This window comes from Chiloscyllium plagiosum, unplaced genomic scaffold, assembly GCF_037043375.1.
Source record: "Chiloscyllium plagiosum isolate Xiang-an unplaced genomic scaffold, Cpla_swu_hap1 HiC_scaffold_10, whole genome shotgun sequence".
Taxonomy (NCBI): domain Eukaryota; kingdom Metazoa; phylum Chordata; class Chondrichthyes; order Orectolobiformes; family Hemiscylliidae; genus Chiloscyllium; species Chiloscyllium plagiosum.
Genome location: NW_028270148.1, coordinates 27,015,316 through 27,035,854, shown reverse-complemented (window position 1 = coordinate 27,035,854; position 20,539 = coordinate 27,015,316). Strand labels below are relative to the sequence as shown.

The following is a 20,539-nucleotide window of genomic DNA, read 5'->3' as shown; positions in this document are numbered from 1 at the left end:
CTGATAAAAATCACCAATTCTACACTCGCAGACAATTTTTGTAGCTCTATTGCAATGCTTCACTGACTTCAAGAAAGCCTTCTCACTGGAAGCATGCAATTTGGAACTTAACTCAAGTGTTACTTACTTTAACTCTTCCGAGTTCAAACTGGAACACATTGGGACTTGTGGCTTGTGCAAATACTGCTGCAAACAGTTTTGTGCTTGGTTCCACCTAAACACAGAATGAAGATCATATTATTGCTGAGGAAACTGAGTGGTTATGGTCAATTTTTAGAAAGGCAGCCTATTTTTCTATCTTGTCAGTCTGAGTTCATTAAGATAATTGAATCCTTGCATTTCAAATGGTTAATAACATGCATATCAGTATTTCACTGGACATACCCACAAGTGCTCAGGCATATTAATATAGCACTTTCCAACAATTATCTTGGTGATGTTTTTGTTAAAGTGGGACCTACTTAAAATTATAAATTAGCAACAAGCCCACAATAATCCAGAAGATGAATAAATTATAATGTAGTCCATGCCACCCACTCATCCATCACTTGACTGTGTACTTCATTTTAATTATTTTTATAAATCGCAATGCATGAAGCAATTTTAATGCAGCGTACTCTGCAAAAATCCATTGCAGAGAGAAGCTCATTGCAGCCAGTATACAGAAGGATTCAGGATTCCTGAATGAAAGGCTTTTGCCCAAAACATTGATTTTCCTGCTCCTCAGATGTTGAGCTTTTCCAGCACCACACTCTTGACTCTAATCTCCAGCATCTGCAGTCCTCACTTTCACCTAGTATACAGAAGGATGCTCACTGGTGACTTGATTTCCCACTGTTTTTACAACAAGTTCCAAAAAATATTTTTGAAAATTGGTCAATCACAGACATCACAATCCATCATCAGTTCTTACATAACAAAAATGCTGTGTCGTGAGAAAATTTTCATTATCTTAATGCACTTTCCAGCAATATTCGGATAACTAGGATATGAGGATAGGCCTTCTATAAAAGTGTCAGATACTCTCACGACACAAAACTTGAGCTCTTTAAGAAAGAAATTATATGAATTAAAAATCAGATTTTTTGGAGTCAGATGTTATGACTGTATTGATTTGTTACATGCCCACTTACCCCCACACAGGCCTACAATGATGCAACTCAAAATATGTCATTGCCTATGGGATAAGAATATGATTTTCCTGGGTCTTAAAATTCATTCATTATAGGGGTGTGGATGCTGCTGGCGAGGCCAGCATTTATTGCCAACCCCAATTTCCCTTGAAAAGGTGGTTGTGAGCTACTTCCTTGTATTCTGTGTTCCACTGCTGCAGATTTGGTAGAACTGAGCTGTCCATTTAGAGGCAATCAATAACATTACTGTGGGTCTGGAGTTACCTAGTAAGAAGAGCAGGTTTCCATCTGTTCATGAGTGAAGTAGGCAGGTTTCTATTATAATCCAGTATTTTCATAGGAACATAGGACATAAAAGCAGGAATTGTCTTTGCAGTCCTTCAATCGTGCTTCGCCATTAGATAAGGTCATGGCTGATCTTTTGAGGCTTCCTACTTTCTTATCTGACCCTGCCATTACTCTAGACTCTCCTCAATCAAAAAACCATTTAACTCATACAGCCTCTATGGCTTTCTGTTCAGAAGAAACCGTAGAATAACCACGAAGAAATGATTTCTCCTCATCTCTGTGTTAAAAGGAGACCCTGAAAGAAAGGAATTGAGTCTCCTATTTCTACTCTCCCCCACTAGAGGAAAAATCCTTCCAATAATTGTCCTGTCAATTTTTTTTCAGGATTTTAGATAAGAAGGTGACGTATCACTCTTCTAAAATCCAATGGGTATAAGCCCAACTTATTCATGGTCATTTTCTTGGTCTCCACTGCTGACACTTGTTTTCTATATCAGATTTGTAAAAGGAGAAGCATGATTTTGGTGACTGTCCCCAGTGAGCTCAGGGGATCTGGGCAGGAGGTTATTTCTCCTCCCACTTGCCCAAAACTTACCCACACAGTCAAAGCTGCTGGTATCTCACAAGGCACGGGCCTTGCTCCTGTCAGATGCCAAATACATGGCCACTTACTGGGCTGAAGGGCAGGCAGACGGTCTGATGCTTCCCCCTCTATCAAACCGGTCAGAGCAGTTGGCACAAAAGCTACCAGCTAGATCTTCTCAGTTCCTCTATTTCCAAACCCACTGCTGGAATGCATAGGTTCCACCCAAATGCTAACTATCATGGACTGTTGTAAAAATCCATCTGGCATAGTAAGTCCATTTGGTAAGGACAGCAGTGTCAGTTCAACAGTAATGGGGTTGACTTTTAACTGCCCTCAGGAATGGCCTTGCTAGACCCCCAATTCAAGGCTAACTAAGGATGGACAACAAATGCTGGTTGAATGAAAAAAGGTCTTTTGTATATCACCCGGTATCTTAGCAGAAAAGCCAAATGATGATCTGCTTCACCACAGAATGTCATGTAAAGCAGTGCAGCAAAATAACCAAAACAAGAAACACAATATTACACAAAGAATATTTGAAATTCAGAGATTTTCCTAAAAATCTGCGAATCCTGGAACAAAGGATACTTTTATAACTCAAGATCATTGATATTTGGTAGTTGAAGGATATAGATCAAAGTGAATTATGGCAAGTGTAATGAAAGGTGTGTGGTATTTATGTAGATACATAAATGATTTTGGATTTCAAACGAATGATTAGTAGCTATTGGTCAGTATTTTTGTGAAGAGATTAATAACTAACTTTGTGTTTTATTTCAGAGCCATGATTTTAAATCAGTATGTGTAAGAGAGTCAATGTTTGAAGATCACTTGGAGCTTAGTTGAAGATTGCTTATATTGTGGGGTATACCAAAGGAAGGGACAAAAAAAAAGACTTTATTTTAACAGAAGAAAGGATGGGCAAGTTTTATTTTAAAGCTAATTAAAACTCTTGAGTTCATTTCAAAGGAGACCTGACGCAAGTCAGATGCAAGGATAGCTTCTCCTCGACAAGGGAGTTTCTTCAGAGCAGTTAAGGGAATCCATTACCTCAGTGTAACGGCTTCAGTTTGTGAAAACTTCCAGATCAGTTATGTTTGGTTAAGAGCTCAGTTGTGTGAATCAAACAGAAAGGCTTTACAGTTCACTGGACTGGAACTGAAAATTTTCAGTTAATTTACTGATTTGATAGGGAAAGAATATTTCCTAGGATTTTGATTAATTATTAAGGGATGGAGTTGGGGAGTGGATGAGATTATGTTTAGCTAGATTTTAAAAATCTTTTAAACTCTGTTATATGTAGATAGTTTATTTTACTTTTCCTTCTCTTTCAATAATAAACTTTTGTTTCATTGTTAAAACTGTATCTGCAGCCTTGTGCACTTACATAATACGACACTGAATTAGACAGAAATAAAATATGATCTATCAAGTCAGGTTTCATTCTGGGATCTGACTTGACTAATAGTATCATCAAGATTAGAGTGGTGCTGGAAAAGTACAGCAATTCAGGCAGCATCCAAGGAGCAGGAAAATCGACGTTTCGGGCAGGAGTCCTTCATCAGGAATGAGGCTGGGAGCCTCCGGGGTGGGGAGATAAATGGGAGGAGGTAGGGCTGGAGAGTAAGTAGCTGGGATTGCAATAGGTGGATGGAGGAAGGGGTAAAGGTGATAGGTCAGAGAGGAGGGTGGAGCGGATAGGTGGGAAGGAAGATTGCCAGGTGGGGCAGGTCATGAGGTTGGTGCTGAGCTAGAAGTTTGGAACTGGGGTAAGGTGGGGGGAGGGGAAATGAGGAAACTGGTGAAGTCCACATTGATGCCCCGGGGTGAAGGATTCTGAGGCAGAAGATGAGGCGTTCTTCCTCCAGGTGTTGAGTAGTGAGGGAGTGGCATTGGAGGAGGCCCAGTACCTGTATGTCCTCAGTATAGTGGGGGCGGGAGTTGAAATGCTTGGCCACGGGGAGGTGGGCCTGATTGGTGCGGATGTCCCGGAGATGTTCCCTGAAGCACTCTGTGAGAAGGCGTCTGGTCTCCCCAATGTAAAGGCGACTGCATCGGGAGCAACGGATACAATAAATGACATTTGTGGAAGTGCAGGTGAAACTTTGATGAATGTGGAAGGCTCCTTTGGGGCCTTGATGGAGGTAAGGGGAGAAGTGTGGGTGCATGTTTTGCAATTCCTGCAGTGCCAGGGGAAGGTGTTAGGAGGGGATGTTGGGTTGTTGGGGAGCATGAACCTGACCAGGTAGTCATGAAGGGAATGATCTTTGCAGAAAGCAGATGGGGTGAGGAGGGAAATATATCCCTGGTGGTGGGGTCCATTTGTAGATGGCGGAAATGTCGGCAGATGATGCAGTTTTTGTGGAGGTTGGTGGGGTGGAAGGTGAGGACAAAGGAGGATCTGTCCTTGTTGCAGTTGGAGGGGTGGGGTTTGAGGGCAGAGGTACGGGACATGGACGAGATGCATTGGAGGGTATCTTCAACCATGTGGGAGGGGAAATTATGGTCTTTAAAGAAGGAGGCTGTCTGGTGTGTTGTGATGGAACTGATCCTCGTGAGAGCAGGTACGGCGTAGGAGGAGGATTTGGGAATAGGGTATAGCATTTTTGCAAAGGGTATGATGGGAAGAGGTGTAATTCAGGTAGCTGTGGGAGTCGGTGGGTTTGTAAAAAATGTCGGTGTTGAGTCAGTCATCATTAATGGAGATGGAGAGGTCTAGGAAGGGGAGGGAGGTGTCAGAGGTGGTCCAGGTGAATTTAACGTTGGGTGGAATGTGTTGGTGAAATGGATGAACTGCTCAACCTCCTCGCGGGAGCACGAGGTGGCGCCGATGCAGTCATCAATGTAGCAAAGGAAAAGGTGGGGAGTGGTGCCAGTGAAACTGCGGAAGATGGACTGTTCTGTGTAGCCGACAAAGAAACAGGCATGGCTGGGGCCCATGCAGGTGCCCATGGCTACCCCTTTCGTCAGGAGGAAGTGGGAGAAAGAGACATTGTTGAGGGTGAGGACCAGTTCAGCCAAACGAATGAGAGTGTCAGTGGAAGGGTACTGGTGGGGATGTCGGGAGAGGAAGGAATGGAAGGATTTGAGGCCCTGGGCATGGCGGATGGAGATGTAGAGGGGCTGGATGTTCATGATGAAGACGAGGGGTTGGGGGCCAGGGAAACACAAGTCTTAGAGGAGGTGGAGGGTGTGGGTGGTGTTCCAAACGTATGTGGAGAGTTCCTGGACTGGGGGAATAGGACAGTATCGAGGTAGGTGGAAATGAGTTTGGTGGGACAGGAACAGGCTGAGATGATGGGTCGGCCAGGGTGGTCAGGGTTGTGGATCTTGGGAAGGAGGTAGAATCAGACAGTGTGGGGTTCCTGAACTATGAGATTGGAAGCTGTAAGTGGGAGAGATCTCCTGAGGTGATGAGGTTGTGTATGATCTGAGATATGATGGTTTGGTGATAGGGGCTGAGGTCGAAGGGGAGGTAGGAAGAGGTGTCTTCGAGTTGGCGCCTGGCTTCAGCACTATAGAGGTTGGTGTGCCAAACTACCACTGCACCCCCTTTATCTGCTGGTTTGATGGTGAGGTTGGGATTGGAGCAGAGGGAGTGGAGAGCTGTGCATTGTGAGAGTGAGAGGTTGGAGTGGGGAAGGGGGGTAGACAGGTTGAGGCTGTTAATGTCCCGGCGAAAGTTGGAAATGAAGAGATCGAAGGTGGGTAATAGGCCAGCATGGGGTATCCAGGTGGATGAAGTGTGTTGGAGGCGGGAGAAGGTGTAATAGTAACATCAGCTGGGAATCATAACACAAGAATAACAAAGTGGGTAAATGGGAAGTTGTGGTTCAGATTAGATTTTATCTGATTGAATGGTGCAACAATGTGGAGAGGTAGAATGGTTTAATCCTGTTGCTATATAGGAGAAAAAGACAGGTCATTCCTTCCATTCAATTTAACATACCTGATAATATGTATTTAATTCCTTGCCATTGGCTGTGAATGTCAGTAAGCCACTGGCAGTATCCACCAGACAGCCTATTTCCAGCCCATTGTTATTACGGCTCTGTCCAGGGCTCGTGCTTTCTCCGGCCCACACCATGTAGCAATTGCTTCGCTTGACGCTGCATTGGACAAACATTTATAGAAAAATTCATCAAGGCAGACGAGAGTCAGAGAGCTTGAGCTTTGCAGCTATCATCACATTTCTTTGTCTCTGATGTGAAAGCATCTCTTAGTTCAACAACTGTAGCTTTGCATTTTTGGCATAATTTCTATGCCCATCTGTCACCTTTCTCCTCCAGGTATCACTGGGATACGGTTCCACTACCTCGCACAGCTGTAGAATATGCCACACAGGTGACCATTCTCTATTTATGAGTCTAGGCAATGGGTCTTTGAGGTCATTTAATAGTGTAAACAATGTAGCCCAGCTGCTGATATCTATCCCTGCATTTAAAAACTGTTTTTTTTCTCCTGTTAATACTGGGACAGCAAGGTCAAAGACAGAATCTCGCAGCTATCCTACTAGTGAAACCAAGCAACCACATTCAGAATAGAAACATTTTCAGCATGTTGTTCATGACTAATTGGTCAGCTATGTATCATTATGATATTGGGCTGCTTGCTTAATGCTATTTATACTACATGACACTAGCTAAATCAAGTATTAATTGGAACATTTTCACAGCAATTTGTTTGATGCTTTAATAGGAAGCAATAGGAAGATTGGTGGCACTTTGGCTCAGTGGTTAGCACGGCTGCCTCACAATACCAAGAACCAGTTCGATTCCAGCCTCGGGTGACTGTCTGTGTGGAGTTTACACGTTCTCCCTGTGTCTGCTTGGGTTTTCTTTGGATGCTCTGGTTTTTCTCCCACAGTCCAAAGATGTGCAAATTAGGTGAATTGGCCATGCTAAATTGCCATGATATCTGGGGATGTGCTGGCGAGGTTAATTAGCTATGGTAAATGCAGGATTAAAGGGATAGGGGAGGGGCGGAAGGGGGTCTGGGATGCTCTTCAGAGGGTTAGCATGGACTCAGTGGGCTGAATGGCCTGCTTCCACATGTAGGGATTTTATGATTGAAGGATGTTTCCAATTGATTCCAAAACAGACATTCAAAAGTTGAAAATCGAGAAGTGACTTCCAGAGCTACCTAAGTGGGTGAACATCCCACCCATTTGATTTCAGCAAGGCTCTAGCTACTTAAATAAGCAGGTTGGGATGCTATGTCAGTTACAATTCTCCCCCAATTGTAATAACTTACTGACCTAACCAATGCTCTTTGAAAGGACTGCTGCAGGCTTCTTACAAAACAGCTGAAGACTCATTTACGTTTTATTTTCATAAGGCTATTAAAAGCTTCAGTTCACTCCTCATACGATCACCTCACTTCTCTTAAGCTCCAGAAGTCACCAGCTAAAAAGTTTCTTGTCTCTTTAAGATGCTCCTTAAAATCTACCTCACTAGCCAAACTTTTGGTCATGAGTCCTAATACATCCTCATGAGATCCAGTGTCAAATTATGTTTGATAATGCTTCTGTCAACTGTCTTGAGGTGTTTTACGATTTTCAGGGTGCTATCTTAATGTACATGCAACATCGTTTGTCAGTCAACAAACTGTCAACCCTCCTCACCCAAACCCTTTGGACTTACTGCTGGAACATTTCTTGGTTGTGCAATGTTTATATCTTGCACTGCATACTGTGCAGGCTATTGCATAGCCATCCATGCGTGCATGTTAAAAGTAATGTTGGTTGTGCACATGGTCTGTTTGTTGCACTGCACAGGACATCTGGATTGCTGCAAACCCATGCAGGTTAGAGGGAACACTACTTGTGATGTAACAAAATTTTCTTATTTTGATTCTTCGAACATCACATTATCACTCCAAGGTCAACAAAGGGCTGACATCATTACTTCTGATGGTCCTCCTTGTTGATTCTCATACAGCAATGAAAAATATTGACCTCATCAAAATCATTCCTAATACTATCCCATCTTGTGGTGTAGTTGTAGTATCCCTACCCTTAGACTAAGAGACCTGGGTTCATGTCCGACCTGTTCCAGAGATGTGTAATAACATCCCTGAATGGGGTGATTAGTAAAATAGGTCAATTTAAAGAAAAGTCTGGATTTTATAGCCCCCTTAATGGATTGGACAAAATTCTACAGGGTGCTCCATCATTGCCTACCCAACCAAATCTCTGCTGCCCTATCTCCCAAACTGTGTGAAATTTTATGAAGGGTGGAGAGACAATTGAGGGGGGTGTTATGAGTCTCCTATTTAGGGCCCCTCAGTCCAATGGAAACATGCACCAACCAATGACTCCTCCACCCCTCCACTATTCCAGATCGAAGGAGTCATCCTCCCTTTCAAATCTGCCTCCCTACATCTCGCCCAGCCTCGTCAACCCAGTCCTGAACCCCGCAGTAAGACCCCAATCCAGGATCTGCCTAAGCCTCTCAGCGTGGCAGGACACCAAGGAGTCCCGGCAGCAGCCACCCTTCTAAATCCTGCCCTCAAAATTGAGAGTTCTTCCTGAGGAGGGGGCGGAAGTCTTGCCTGAAAATAATTAATGTTGCTCCCAGAATAGAAGCGCTGCACTGCAGTGATCGTAATCATTAGGAGATGGGGGTAGGGACCATGTAGGCCCATGTAGTCAAGCTCCTCAATTCTCCTTCATGCTAAAATCTTCTTCTCCCTTCAATAACTCAGCTCAAATTAAAACCTCATTCAACCTAGTCTCCAAAGCTATTCCTGATATTTTGGGACATGACTGTCTTCAATACCTGCATTTTATAGAAGGAAAAAGCTTCTTCCTCCAAACAGTTACTTATCCAGAAATTTGCCTTATTTTCTCCTATAATCAACAGTTTAGTCATGAAATTATTGCTCGGTCCAGATTACAGTGCAATTCTTCACCTTTCATGGACTTTTCCTTTCTCATCTCCGAGTGTTACTGTCACAGTGCGAACCTTCTCCAGATCATAAGCAGTGTCGTACTGATGAAAATCTGAGGTAATCCAACCGACCCACACATTAGCCGGCTCCTGACCAGGAAATATTCTCACAGAATAATAATACTGTAAAAAAGCAAACCGTGATTAGCAGAGAGGCTAACATCACACACTCTCCATTTCTTTTTCTCAATCTCCAATCATTCACTGTTACTCTCTAAATATAACAACAATGCACAGGAAGTGATGTTGCATGGCCTTTTCACTCACTTATTGTAAAGTAGAACAGGTTTATGTTGCTGACTAGTGTGGACTTTCCCCAGATACTGGGGAAAATAATCCTCAGCAATAAATCCCCAATCACAATTGGCAATTTTTTAAAAACTCTATGCCACTGCAGACATGTTTGTCACTGTTGTTCAGTGTATTAGACAGATGCCATTTCCCTCTGAATTACACCCCACTGTCTAAATGGGGTTAATCCATATCCAGCGAAGCCAAGACATTTCCAGAGCTGCTTCCAATGAAACTTATTCTGCTACATAAATGAGGTAACAAGTGAGACAGAACAGAATTGATGTCTGCAAACACTTAATCATGCAATCAAATACAAATGCAGCATGTACCTGCCAATGCTTAATAGTAAACACTAAAATCGATACCTGAAATCTTAAGACTAAATCATTCATTTTTTGATTGACTCAGGCGACATGTTGATCACTGACTGGGCCAATACTTATTGCCCATCACTTGATGCCTTTGCGAAGGTGGTGGTGAGCTGCCTTCTTGAACTGCTGCAGTCCACACACTATAGGTTGACCCACAATGCCTTTCGACATGGAATTCCAGGATTTTGACCCAGTGGTAGTGAAGGTATGGTAATACATTTCTAAGTCAGGATGGTGAGTGGCTTGGAGGGGAACTTGCAGGTGTTGATGTTCCCATATATCTGCTGCCCTTGTCCTTCTTGATGGAAGTGGTCATGGGTTGGAAAATGCTGTCTAAGTACCTTTCGTACATTCCTGCAGTGCATCATGTAGATAATACACACTGCTGCTATTGAGCATCGGTGGTGGAGGATATGTGGTGCCAATCAAGCAGGCTGCTTTGTCCTTGATAGTGTCAAGCTCCTTGATTATTGTTGGAGCTGCAACCATCTAGCCAAGTGAGAATATTCTATCACACTGCTGACTTGTGCCATGTAGATGGTGAACAGACTTTGGGGAGTCAGGAAGTGATTTACTCACCACAGTATTCATAGCCTCTAACATGCTCTTGTAATTATGCTTATGTGGCAAGTCCAGTTGAATTTCTGCCGAGAATTGAGTGGTTCTGGAAAAGCACAGCAGGTCAGGCAGCATCCGAGGAGCAGGAGGAGGACGAGGGGGAGGAGGAAAAGGGGGATTCAATTACAGTAATATTATTGAATGTCAAGGGGCGGTGATTAGATTGTCTCTTATTGGAGATGATCATTGCCTGACATTTGTGTAGCATAAATTTACTTGCGACTTGTCAGCATAAGCCTGGATATTGTCCAGATCTTGTTGGATATGAATATGGTCAGCTTCAGCATGTGAGGAGTCGCAAATGGTGCTGAACATTTTGCAATCATTGGTGAACATTTCCACTCTGACCCTATGATGGAGGAAAGGTCTTTGTTGAAGCAGCTGAATATGGGTAGGCCTAGGACACTGACCTGAGGAACTCCTGCAGAAATGTCTTGGAGCTGAGATACCAACATCCAACAACCACTAACCATCTTCCGATGTGTCAGGTATGACACCAACCAGCAGAGAGTTTGTCCCTGATCTCTAGTGATTCCAGTTTTGTTGGGGCTCCCTGAGGCCACACTCATTCGAATGCAGCCATGATGTCAAGGGCTATCAATCTCACCTCACCTCTGGAATTCAATGCTTTCGTCCATGTTTGAACCAAGTCCATAATGCAATAAGGAGCTGAGTGGCACTGGCAGAACCCAAACTGGGCATCACTGAGCAGGTTATTGTTGAGCAGGTGCTGTTTGATAGCACCGCTGATGACACCTTCCATCATTTTATTGATGATCAAGAGTAGACAGATGGGGCAGTAATTGGCTGGGTTTTTAATATACAGAACATACATGGGTAAGTTTTCACATTGTTGGGTAGATGCCAGTGTTGTAACAGTACTGGAAAAATTTGGCTAGGGGAGAGGCAAGTTCTGGAGTACAAGTCTTTAGTTCTATTGCTGGAATATTGTCAGACCACACAGCCTTTGCAGTATCCACTGTCTCAAACTGTTTCTCGATATCACATGCAGGGAATCAAAATGGGTGAAGACTAGTATCAGTGATGCTGGGGAACCACTTAAGAAAGCCAAGATGAATCATCCACTTCTGGCTGACGATTGTTGCAAATGCTATAGTCTTATGTTTTGCACTGATGTATTGGGCTCTTCCATCATTGAGGGTGGAGATATTTCTATAGCCTCTACCTCCAGTGTATTACATATATAACTCAACACGCATTTTAATTTGGCTCAGTATGAGACCTGGCAGCATCAGCAATGGCTGCATTGGAAAGATGGTCCCAAAGCGGACTCATGGCAGCAGCAGAGTCAATTTTAGGTCAGTGCAGTATTCGGCAGCATCAGCAGCATCTACATTGGCGAGGTCCATTGAGGACTCATAGTGGCACGGGCATCAGTGGAGGTGAGATGGAGCCAAAGTGTGGTGACTTTTGTTCCAATGATGGCAGCAGGATGAAGGGGGCTTGTGCCTAGCCATCCGGCTCATGGCCCATGGTGGAGCAATTAACAAGAGGGACTGTCAAGATGGATAATTTTTCTTTACTTCTCCATTTTTCTTTACATAGTCTTTACATTCTTTTTTTTAAACTTTTCTGTGTGACGCCGGAGTGTGACAACACTATCCAGCACTTTTTTACTATATTTTGTGACAACATACACATGACAACATATAAATAAGATCATTTACCTTCACTAGTTTTGTTTCAAATACAAGAAACAGATTTAATTCCAAATTTTAGATTTGGTACCAAGAAAACAGAAACAGCAGATGATAGAATTGGGGAAGTAAATAAATGCTGCAAGTTAATTATTCAACTTCTTTTATGATGCTGCATTAGTTTGGCCCTTTTTGAAAGTACTGGACAACAACTGGTGAGTCAATGGGATCCACAAGCTATACTCTATTTTGACCAAGCAAATGAAAACTGCTTCAGAAACAAGTCAACAAATAAGTGTTGAAAGTATTTCATTAAAGCAAAAGTAAATTTGATGTAAGGTGACCATTATAAAGCACTTACAGTTGTTGTCTGCATCAGAAAGTCATAATCATCCCTGTCCTCTGCCAGTACTTCCTCCGTAAGTCGAGGTGAGGAGTGAGCCACATTATAATCAGGTTTCGTCCTTTTTAACATAAACCTGAAAAGGAGGGTATTTCATTTGTGAGCAGCAAAATATATCTGAAGCACTGATTTATACACTGGTTCTTATGTCATCTTAACAAAAGTGCTTTATCCACCTTGCGGTAACCTTCGTTACAGACAAAGTTATGTAGAATGGAGCAAATTACATTAATAAATAGTTTGTTTTCCTTATTCTAGTCAATGGTAGCACCCAGGATACTAAGGTTGGGGGAATCCAGTGGTGATGTTACCCCCAAATGCCAACGGAAAGTGGTCAGGTGCTCTTTGTTGGAGATAAACATTCCCTGGCATGGATGCTGCTTGCGATTTTCCGTGCAAACCTGAACGTGGTGTTGCTGCAGATGAGCATGGATGGCTGAGGAGTTGAAAACATTCATGAACATGGTGCAATCATCAGCGACCATTTCCATTTCTGATGACAATGGAGGGAGGATCACTGGAAAAGAAGTTCATGATGGCTGCACCTAGGACTATGAGGAAATCTGACAGGTCATGTCCTGAGGTTCAAATAATGTTGGGCCCAGTCAATGGCATCGTTCAACACCCGTCACCATTAGTTTTGCATAGGGCATTTAATTGGGAAGGAGGGAGTTAAATGAAGACACTCCAAGCTTCCTGTCTCCACCCGATAAAGTCTGTGGTAGGAAGATCCATGGGCAGCATCCTCTGTCAATTTACATACTTAAGTGGCCAATTAATGTCCTCTCAAGGGCCTCATCCCATACAGGTCATTTGAACTCAGAACCAGGTGGGGGACTCACCATGCAGAGGATATGAAGAGTAATCTATCTTTTCTATTCTTGCAGGCTCCGAAAGGAGTTGGCATCAGGAAAGGGGAACCCAGCCAAAAGCATTGCTCCTCCGTTACCCCCACATCATTGGCACCTTGCTGCCATTACTCCCCTATTCTTGCATTCCTCCTGTATCCGAGGTTTTGGTGATGCTGCTGAATACAGAAGAGTTGGTCTCCAAGTGGTTGGCAGCTCTCAGTGTGTCAGACATCCATTCCCCAATCCCCATCCCACTCACTCCTGGCTCCTTGATCCTCGGGTAGTGGCTCAGTGCAACAGGGTTTCCCAAAAGAAGGCGATGCAGGACCCCCACAGTTTCTCCAGCCAGCAAATGAAGAGCCCATTGATGCCATCGTATCCAGTGTGATGCACTTCCGATGATTGCACAGCAGTTCCACATTGAAGTCCTAGATTCTCTAACAGTTCCTGAAGGTGATGAGTTGACATGAAGGACCCTCATGGCAAATTATGTGTCAGCACTGCTGCTATGAACTTGGAAACAGTCTGTGGTTTCTTCAAATCTTAGACTTTGAACCTGCCATTTTGGTTGACACGGGGGAAAATGATAAAGTTGCAAGTCTCAGTAACCAGTTTCAGGAACCATGATACTGCTGTTAAACTAATATAGGGACAAAACTGGAGATGACAAAATTGAGGATCACAATAAAGTTTGGCATGAATTACAGCCATGGTTGCAAGTGGCAATATTAGTCTGCGAGAGCCTTCCTTCCAGGAGATACATAGCCATGCTTGCTCCCCCGAGAACTGCAGGTATTGTTAGTTATGGAGAGAATGAAGATGTCTGCAAAGTCTCTTACTCAAAATATTAATGCTGATGCTATAGTGTAATGTTGACGGAGTGCTGCTCTGTCAGAGGTGCTGTCTTTTGGATGAAACATTTAACCAAACTCTATATGCCTGCTCTGGCTGCTGTTAAAGATCACATGGTATTACTTTGAAGAAAAGCAGGACAGCTACCCACAATGTCTGAACGATATTTATCTTTCAACTGATGTCAATAAAAACTATCTGGTCTTTATTACATTGCCATTAGTAGGAGCTAACTGACTGTTACATTTCCTAAAGTTCAACAGTAACTGAACTTCAAAAGGTTTTCTTTAACTGCACAGTGCTTTGAGGCAACTAGCAGTTGTGAAAAGTGCTGTATAAATGCATCGATCTCTCTTTCTGTGCTCTCCTTTCTGCTGCATGTAGATTTGGCTTTCCTATATGTTGCTACTCCTGTCTTTTTCCGATCAGAATGGATCCTAATTTTAGAAACAGCCAGGCTCTTCCAGTTGCTCCAGTTTGCTCCGACAGTCAAAAGATGCACAGGTTCGGTAGACTGGTTACAGGAAATTTCCAATAGCGTCCAGGGATGTGCAAGCTAGATAGATTAGCCATGAGAAGTGCAGGGTTACAGAGATGAGGTGGGTCTGGGTTGGATGCTCTTCGGAGGGTGGGTGTGGACCCGATAGGCTGAATGGCCTGCTTTCACACTGTAGGGATTTCACGATTCTATACTTTTTTAAGCTTATTGAAAATGAGAATGAGAATCAAAAACCAAAGTGATTTTGCATCCATATCAGACGAAAAGTAAGAGAAAGATATTTGCTAAACTGTTGAAGCAAGTTAAACGAGAGAAGGTGAGTGTCCTTTTAAGTAGCTCAGCAACTGGGTAACTAGCACCCGAAATCACCCATAATTTGGGGGCAGGTTCAAGAATTTGTGGTGGCAGTGCTGAGTCAGAACTAAGTAGCATTTGATTCCACACTAAGATGTGAATTCTCACTGTAATTCATATTAAACAGGCCTCCGGGAGGTGTGCTATCTGCCAAAATTATAGCTTATCCATAAGCTGCAGCTGGTAGGCTTCAGATGGAAAGGTCTGACTCCAAAAACCATATGAATTACTCACAACTACAAAAGGATACTGATGAACAATGCAGCACAGTTATGTACCCTCTTGAATTAATAAATTGTTGGAGCCATTGACATCTTTAAATAAATAATTTTCAATAGCTGAGGGAACCAGTAACCAAATAATTAGTATGTCAGTGAGTGACTGCAAATTAGACAGAGAAGTGGGCACCAAAGAATTCATCAATTCATAAACCAGCAGGTATAGCATCTAATAGTTAAATTAATGGGTTATCAGGGAGCAAGGAATTCATAGAGAACAACAAATCAAAGTATAAACACTGCAGTAGACAAATCAGTAAATGGATAAAGTGCTGGAGTTTCAAATGTAAATGAATTAATTAAATCATAGAGGGCAATTGTATGAAAATATTAACAAGTTATTGAAAGCAGGGTGTAGTGAAGGAATATACCCAGAGAGGATTAGGATGCACTAACAATACACTAATTAGAGTAACCCATACTATTGATTAATAAAAAACATTGAGCAAACCAAATAATCAATAAAATATTGGAGCAGGAACAAAAACAACCAACAAATTAATCAATGGTGCAGCAGTTACCGACAAATTAATTTTGTGGGATGACCATGCCGTACAAATACTGCGAGTTGTCTGGTGAATGAATTAATTATTGCAATAGGAGGCACACCTACTGAAATAATAAATTCATCGAGCAACGGGCACATCAGCAGGTAAATCATTGGAAGAATACTTACTGGTGAATTAATGAAGTAATGGAGAATTGGGCATGACCAATAAAGTCAGTAAATGGATGGAGCAGCAAACACCAGTGGATTAATACATTAATCTTACAGACAGCACACCACCAAATCAATAAAAGAATAGGGTAATGGCAAGTTATTGGGCAAACCCTCACTGGAGTGTCGTCTTGGTTTCCTAATTATTGAAAGAATCTTACTGATTGTGAGGTTACTGAAATTGATATTAAAGATTATTTCATTTGTTACGGATTTAATTTATAAAACCTTGCAAAGTCAACTGGGCTTGCTTTCTTTGTTTCTGCAAAAGTGATTTCACAGTAGCTTAACTTTCTAAAAACACCACCATGAATTTCCCAGGGGTCTCCTGACTGACTGCTGTAATTTTCCCATGATGAGCAGTGGAATCACTGGATAAGCAAGTGAACCTAGTTCCCACTGAAGTAGCAATGTTTTATGAGCTTATGCAATTGTGTGAAGTATTGAAAAGCAAAAATATCAGTGGACAAGGTAAAAATTAGAAAGATATATGACAATATGGGAAGATAATGGACAACTAATTGAAGTTCCTTCCTAAATATATCAGTGTATACAGACCAACTCAATTTTCTCTGGTCTGATTCAGAGTCATAGAGACATGCAGCACAGAAACAGACCCTTCAACTTATCCATGCCAACTACATTTCCTAACTGAACTAGTCCCATTTGTCTGCACTTGGCCCATATCCCCCCTAAATATTTCCTATCCATGTACCTGTCCAAATATCTTTTAAATGTTGTAATTGTACTCGTCTTTATCACTTCCTCCAGCAGCTCATTCATATTCGTACTACCTGTTTTAAAAAGTGTCCCTCAGGCCATTAGAACCGTGGTTACCCTGGCTGGGAAAATGAACAACTTTTGGCAGTTACAGCATAGATGGGAGAACAGAATAATCCTCTTGAATCCAGTGGAAGTTTTGGAAGGGATATTAGGAGATATCGCTGCTCAAGCGAAGTATGGGGTGAATTTCCTTGGACTGTCTCCCACTGAGGAACTGCAACGTTGAGAGAAACCCAATTGGGCAGAAATAGGATGTCTTCCCACCAAAATTACGGCTGAAGGAAAGCCCAATAGAAACTTCATCCTCACAAATTTGTTATTCTAATAAAACTGATAATACAATTGGCTTAAGTTTGATAGGTTTCCAAATAGAGATATAGCAAAAAAGCAATTTGACAGGGTTCTTTATTAAAACAGGGAAAGGCTTGTTTGGGTCCAATCATTTGTTCTAACCACTTTTAAATGAAGAATCATTTTTTTAAAGAAAACTCATTTGTCCCAGTAATCCTTCAAAACATCTTAAGAACTGCAACTTGGGCTCTGCCAGACCAAGGAGAAGTTTTGGAGGTCACTGAGAGCACGAGGATGGTTGAAAACTTTAAGCTCAATTTGAAAATACATTCCCAACATGTCCAGGCCTGAAGCTATTTCCAGATCTTCCCATCTCCAAGAGGCGGAGCTCATTAACAGATAAAACTTGCAATCTAATGATGCTATTCAGATCGCAACACGGTATTTGAATCCAGGCTTGCAAGCCTCTCCTGGACTTGCCGATGTCTGGTCATAGTACACAAAAATAGAGCCAAAAGAAGCCCAGGTATGTTTCTCTATTGTGCTTAATTGTGTTAGGGTTATCTCATGGTTCAGAAAAACAATGGTGCTTCTCCTGACCTCCCATGACTAATTTGAGTCTCTGCTACTACATCCAGATTTCCTCCCGAGTACAATTATATCTGGACCTCCCCTTTCACTGTTTACTTCACCGTGGGGACGATTCCTTTACATCTCCTGGTGGCTTATTTGTCCCCAAAATACTTACCAACAACCCAGGCTGCACTAACCACCACATCTTTGTATTTTTGATACATGGAACATAGCACAGGATTAGGCCCTTTGGCCCACCCATGTCTGGGCTGATCATGATGCCATTCTAAACTAACCTATCTGCCTGCACATGGTCCATATCCCTCTATTGCCTGACTGTTCATGTGTCTGTCTAAAATGTCTTTTAAACTGTGCTAACATATCTGCCTCTCACAACTCTCCTTCAGGTACCCATCACCCTCTGTGGAAAAAATTTGCCTCACATATCTCCTTCCCCTCTTACCTTAAACCTATTTGACCTTTCCACTCTTGGGGAAAGAAAGACTGACTATCCACCCTATTCATGCCAGTAATAATTTTATCTATCAGGTCACCCCTCAGCTACCAATGCTCTCCTTACGATTAACTGGAAAATAGCTTGACTGAGTAGTATTCATTTACCTGTCTCATGTTCAATTACTTTGTCTAAGAGATTATATGCTGAGCCACAATCCCATAAACATATTATTTTTCCATCCACCTAAGAATAGGTCACATACTAACCAGTGAACTGGAATATAATAACAAGAGATCTCCGATAAAAATTATGCACCAGATTATTAGAGCAACAGGTTTATTTGGAAGCACTAGCTTTCAGAGAGCTATTCCTTCATCAGGCGGTTGTGAAGTATAAGATCATAAGACACAGAATTTATAGCAAAAGATTACAGTAAACTTTTGCTATAAATTCTGTGTCTTACAATCTTATACTCCACAACCACCTAATGAAGGAGCAGTGCTCCTAAAGCTAGTGTTTCCAAATAAACCTGTTGGACTATAACCTGGTGTTGTGTGATTTTTAACTCTGTACACCCCAGTCCAACACCAGCACCTCCAAATCAAGAGATCTCCGGTTAGCCACTGGATCCATGGGCAGGTAGGGGTGGCCCGAAAATGCCACCAATGCCTTTCCAGTGCCTACCTGCCAATTGTTTGAGCTGCAGGGAGGCATCAAGTAGCCCAATCATCCTGTTCCCAGTTGTGGCCAATCAATCTCACCTATGACGCAATCAACAGCCACCAAAGAGTCACTTCCTGTTGCTATTTCCCAGGAGTTTGACGGAGGCCAGAGACAGTCGCAAAAATGACAGCAACGCTGTTCTTGATTTGGAATGCTGGTGTTGGACTGAGGATGTGCAAAGTTAAAAAATCACTAGCTTTCGAAGCACTGCTCTTTCATCAGGTGGTTGTGGTGTATAAGGTCATAAGACATAGAATTTATAGCAAACCACCTGATGAAGGAGCAGCGTTCCGAAAGCTAGTGCTTCCAAATAAACCTGTTGGACTATAGCCTGGTGTTGTATGACTTTTAACTTTGAACACTGTTCTTGGACAGGAAAGATGGAAGCAACCTCCACTACCAACACAATAAAACAAAGAAGATATGAAACAAAAATTTTGAAACAGAAATTGTTGGCGAAACTAAGCAGAGTCTGTCAGCATCTGTGGGGAGAAAGAAGAGTTAATGTTTTGAGTCCGGTGACTCTTCCTCGGAACTCACAACATTAACACTGCTTTCTCCCCACAGACCTGTGAGTTTCACCTGCAACATTTTGCTGCTACACTGGAGCTTATTTCAATCACAGGACCTTCACAAGCTCCTGAGAACCCCACTTTTCATCTTACCCCTCCACCTGCCATGTTCACCTCAGACCCTGGACCCACTCGCTCCCCCTTGCCACGCCCTAATGGACTAACACCGCTGCTTCTCTCACTTACCTTGCACCCAGTTTCAGTGATAAGTATTACAGGAGACTAGTGCACTGCTCCCAGACATACAAACCAATGCTTTGTGCCATATTATTTCCACCATAATCAGCTCTACAATTCTACTCTTTTCAGTGAACATTCTGAAATCTTTGCACAGGGTAGAAGCAGCAAAATTGCTGTAGAATGTTTGACTAATGTATCTGGTCCATCACCAGAGGTGTAATGAGTAAAACACTCAAAGACTGACCAACTAAAAATTGACTTGGTATGTCGCAGCAGCCCCACTGTTAGTAACAGTTACTGTCAGCAGTGAATGTAATCCACTGCAGTAAATTGTGACCCTGTAAGGAGCAATGTGCACTACGCCGTTACAAGCTGATCTTGCAATGAATATTCATTGCTCTGATATTCCAATGTCACGCTGACTGGTACTTCCTAGGAAGCTGTGTGATTTCGGAGTCTAAAAGTAAAGCGCTCAGTTCTAAAAAATCCTATCCCTTTGCTGAATTTCAGAGTCAATTTGTGGTCAGCTGCAAAAATTATGTATATATTATATATATTGAGATGTTTAGTTTATTATTAGGAGACTGTCTAATATCCTTTCTGTAAAGTTGTGCAACAATCAGAAGAAACAAGCATTTGAGAAGCAATTTCAAAGTTGACAATATGTGACCATCGCATCCTGCATTTTTATATAGATCTGCACTATATGGGAATTACCACACCACTGTCACACTTATAACATGTTAAGGTGAATTACTTGGAATTTGTTATTGAGCAGTCAAATTTCAACAAAATAAATACCATTGTAATTGTTAGCAAGCAATTTGCTCTGTTATGTATACATGAGTAAGTATGTTACTTAATTTAACACAAAAGTGAGAATGTTTAAAACACCATTCACCATGGGTTACATAGGTATACAATAGTGCTTTGAGGACCACATACATTAATAATACTAGGTTATACTGCCTGGTGATCCCTCCCCATACTATCACACATGGAGGCACGTGTGCTCATACATTGTACAAGTTCTACCTCATAAAAATAATCATCACTTACAATTAATAACCTTAAAATGCAGCTAAAATGAGCAAGGAAGCTATTATT

The 20,539-nt window shown here is 42.2% G+C and overlaps 1 protein-coding gene across 1 annotated transcript in view; it reads right to left on the bottom strand.

Annotated features, from left to right (window-relative positions):
* Positions 1-20,539, bottom strand: part of ryr2a (ryanodine receptor 2a (cardiac)) — a 769,474-nt gene that overhangs the window by 253,244 nt on the left and 495,691 nt on the right. Inside the window, exons 30-33 of the mRNA XM_087991236.1 lie at positions 12,260-12,377; positions 8,920-9,080; positions 5,957-6,116; positions 128-214 (exon numbers count right to left, since the gene is read on the bottom strand). Coding sequence (XP_087847362.1) covers positions 128-214; positions 5,957-6,116; positions 8,920-9,080; positions 12,260-12,377 — 526 coding nt within the window. The remainder of the gene's footprint in view (positions 1-127; positions 215-5,956; positions 6,117-8,919; positions 9,081-12,259; positions 12,378-20,539) is intronic.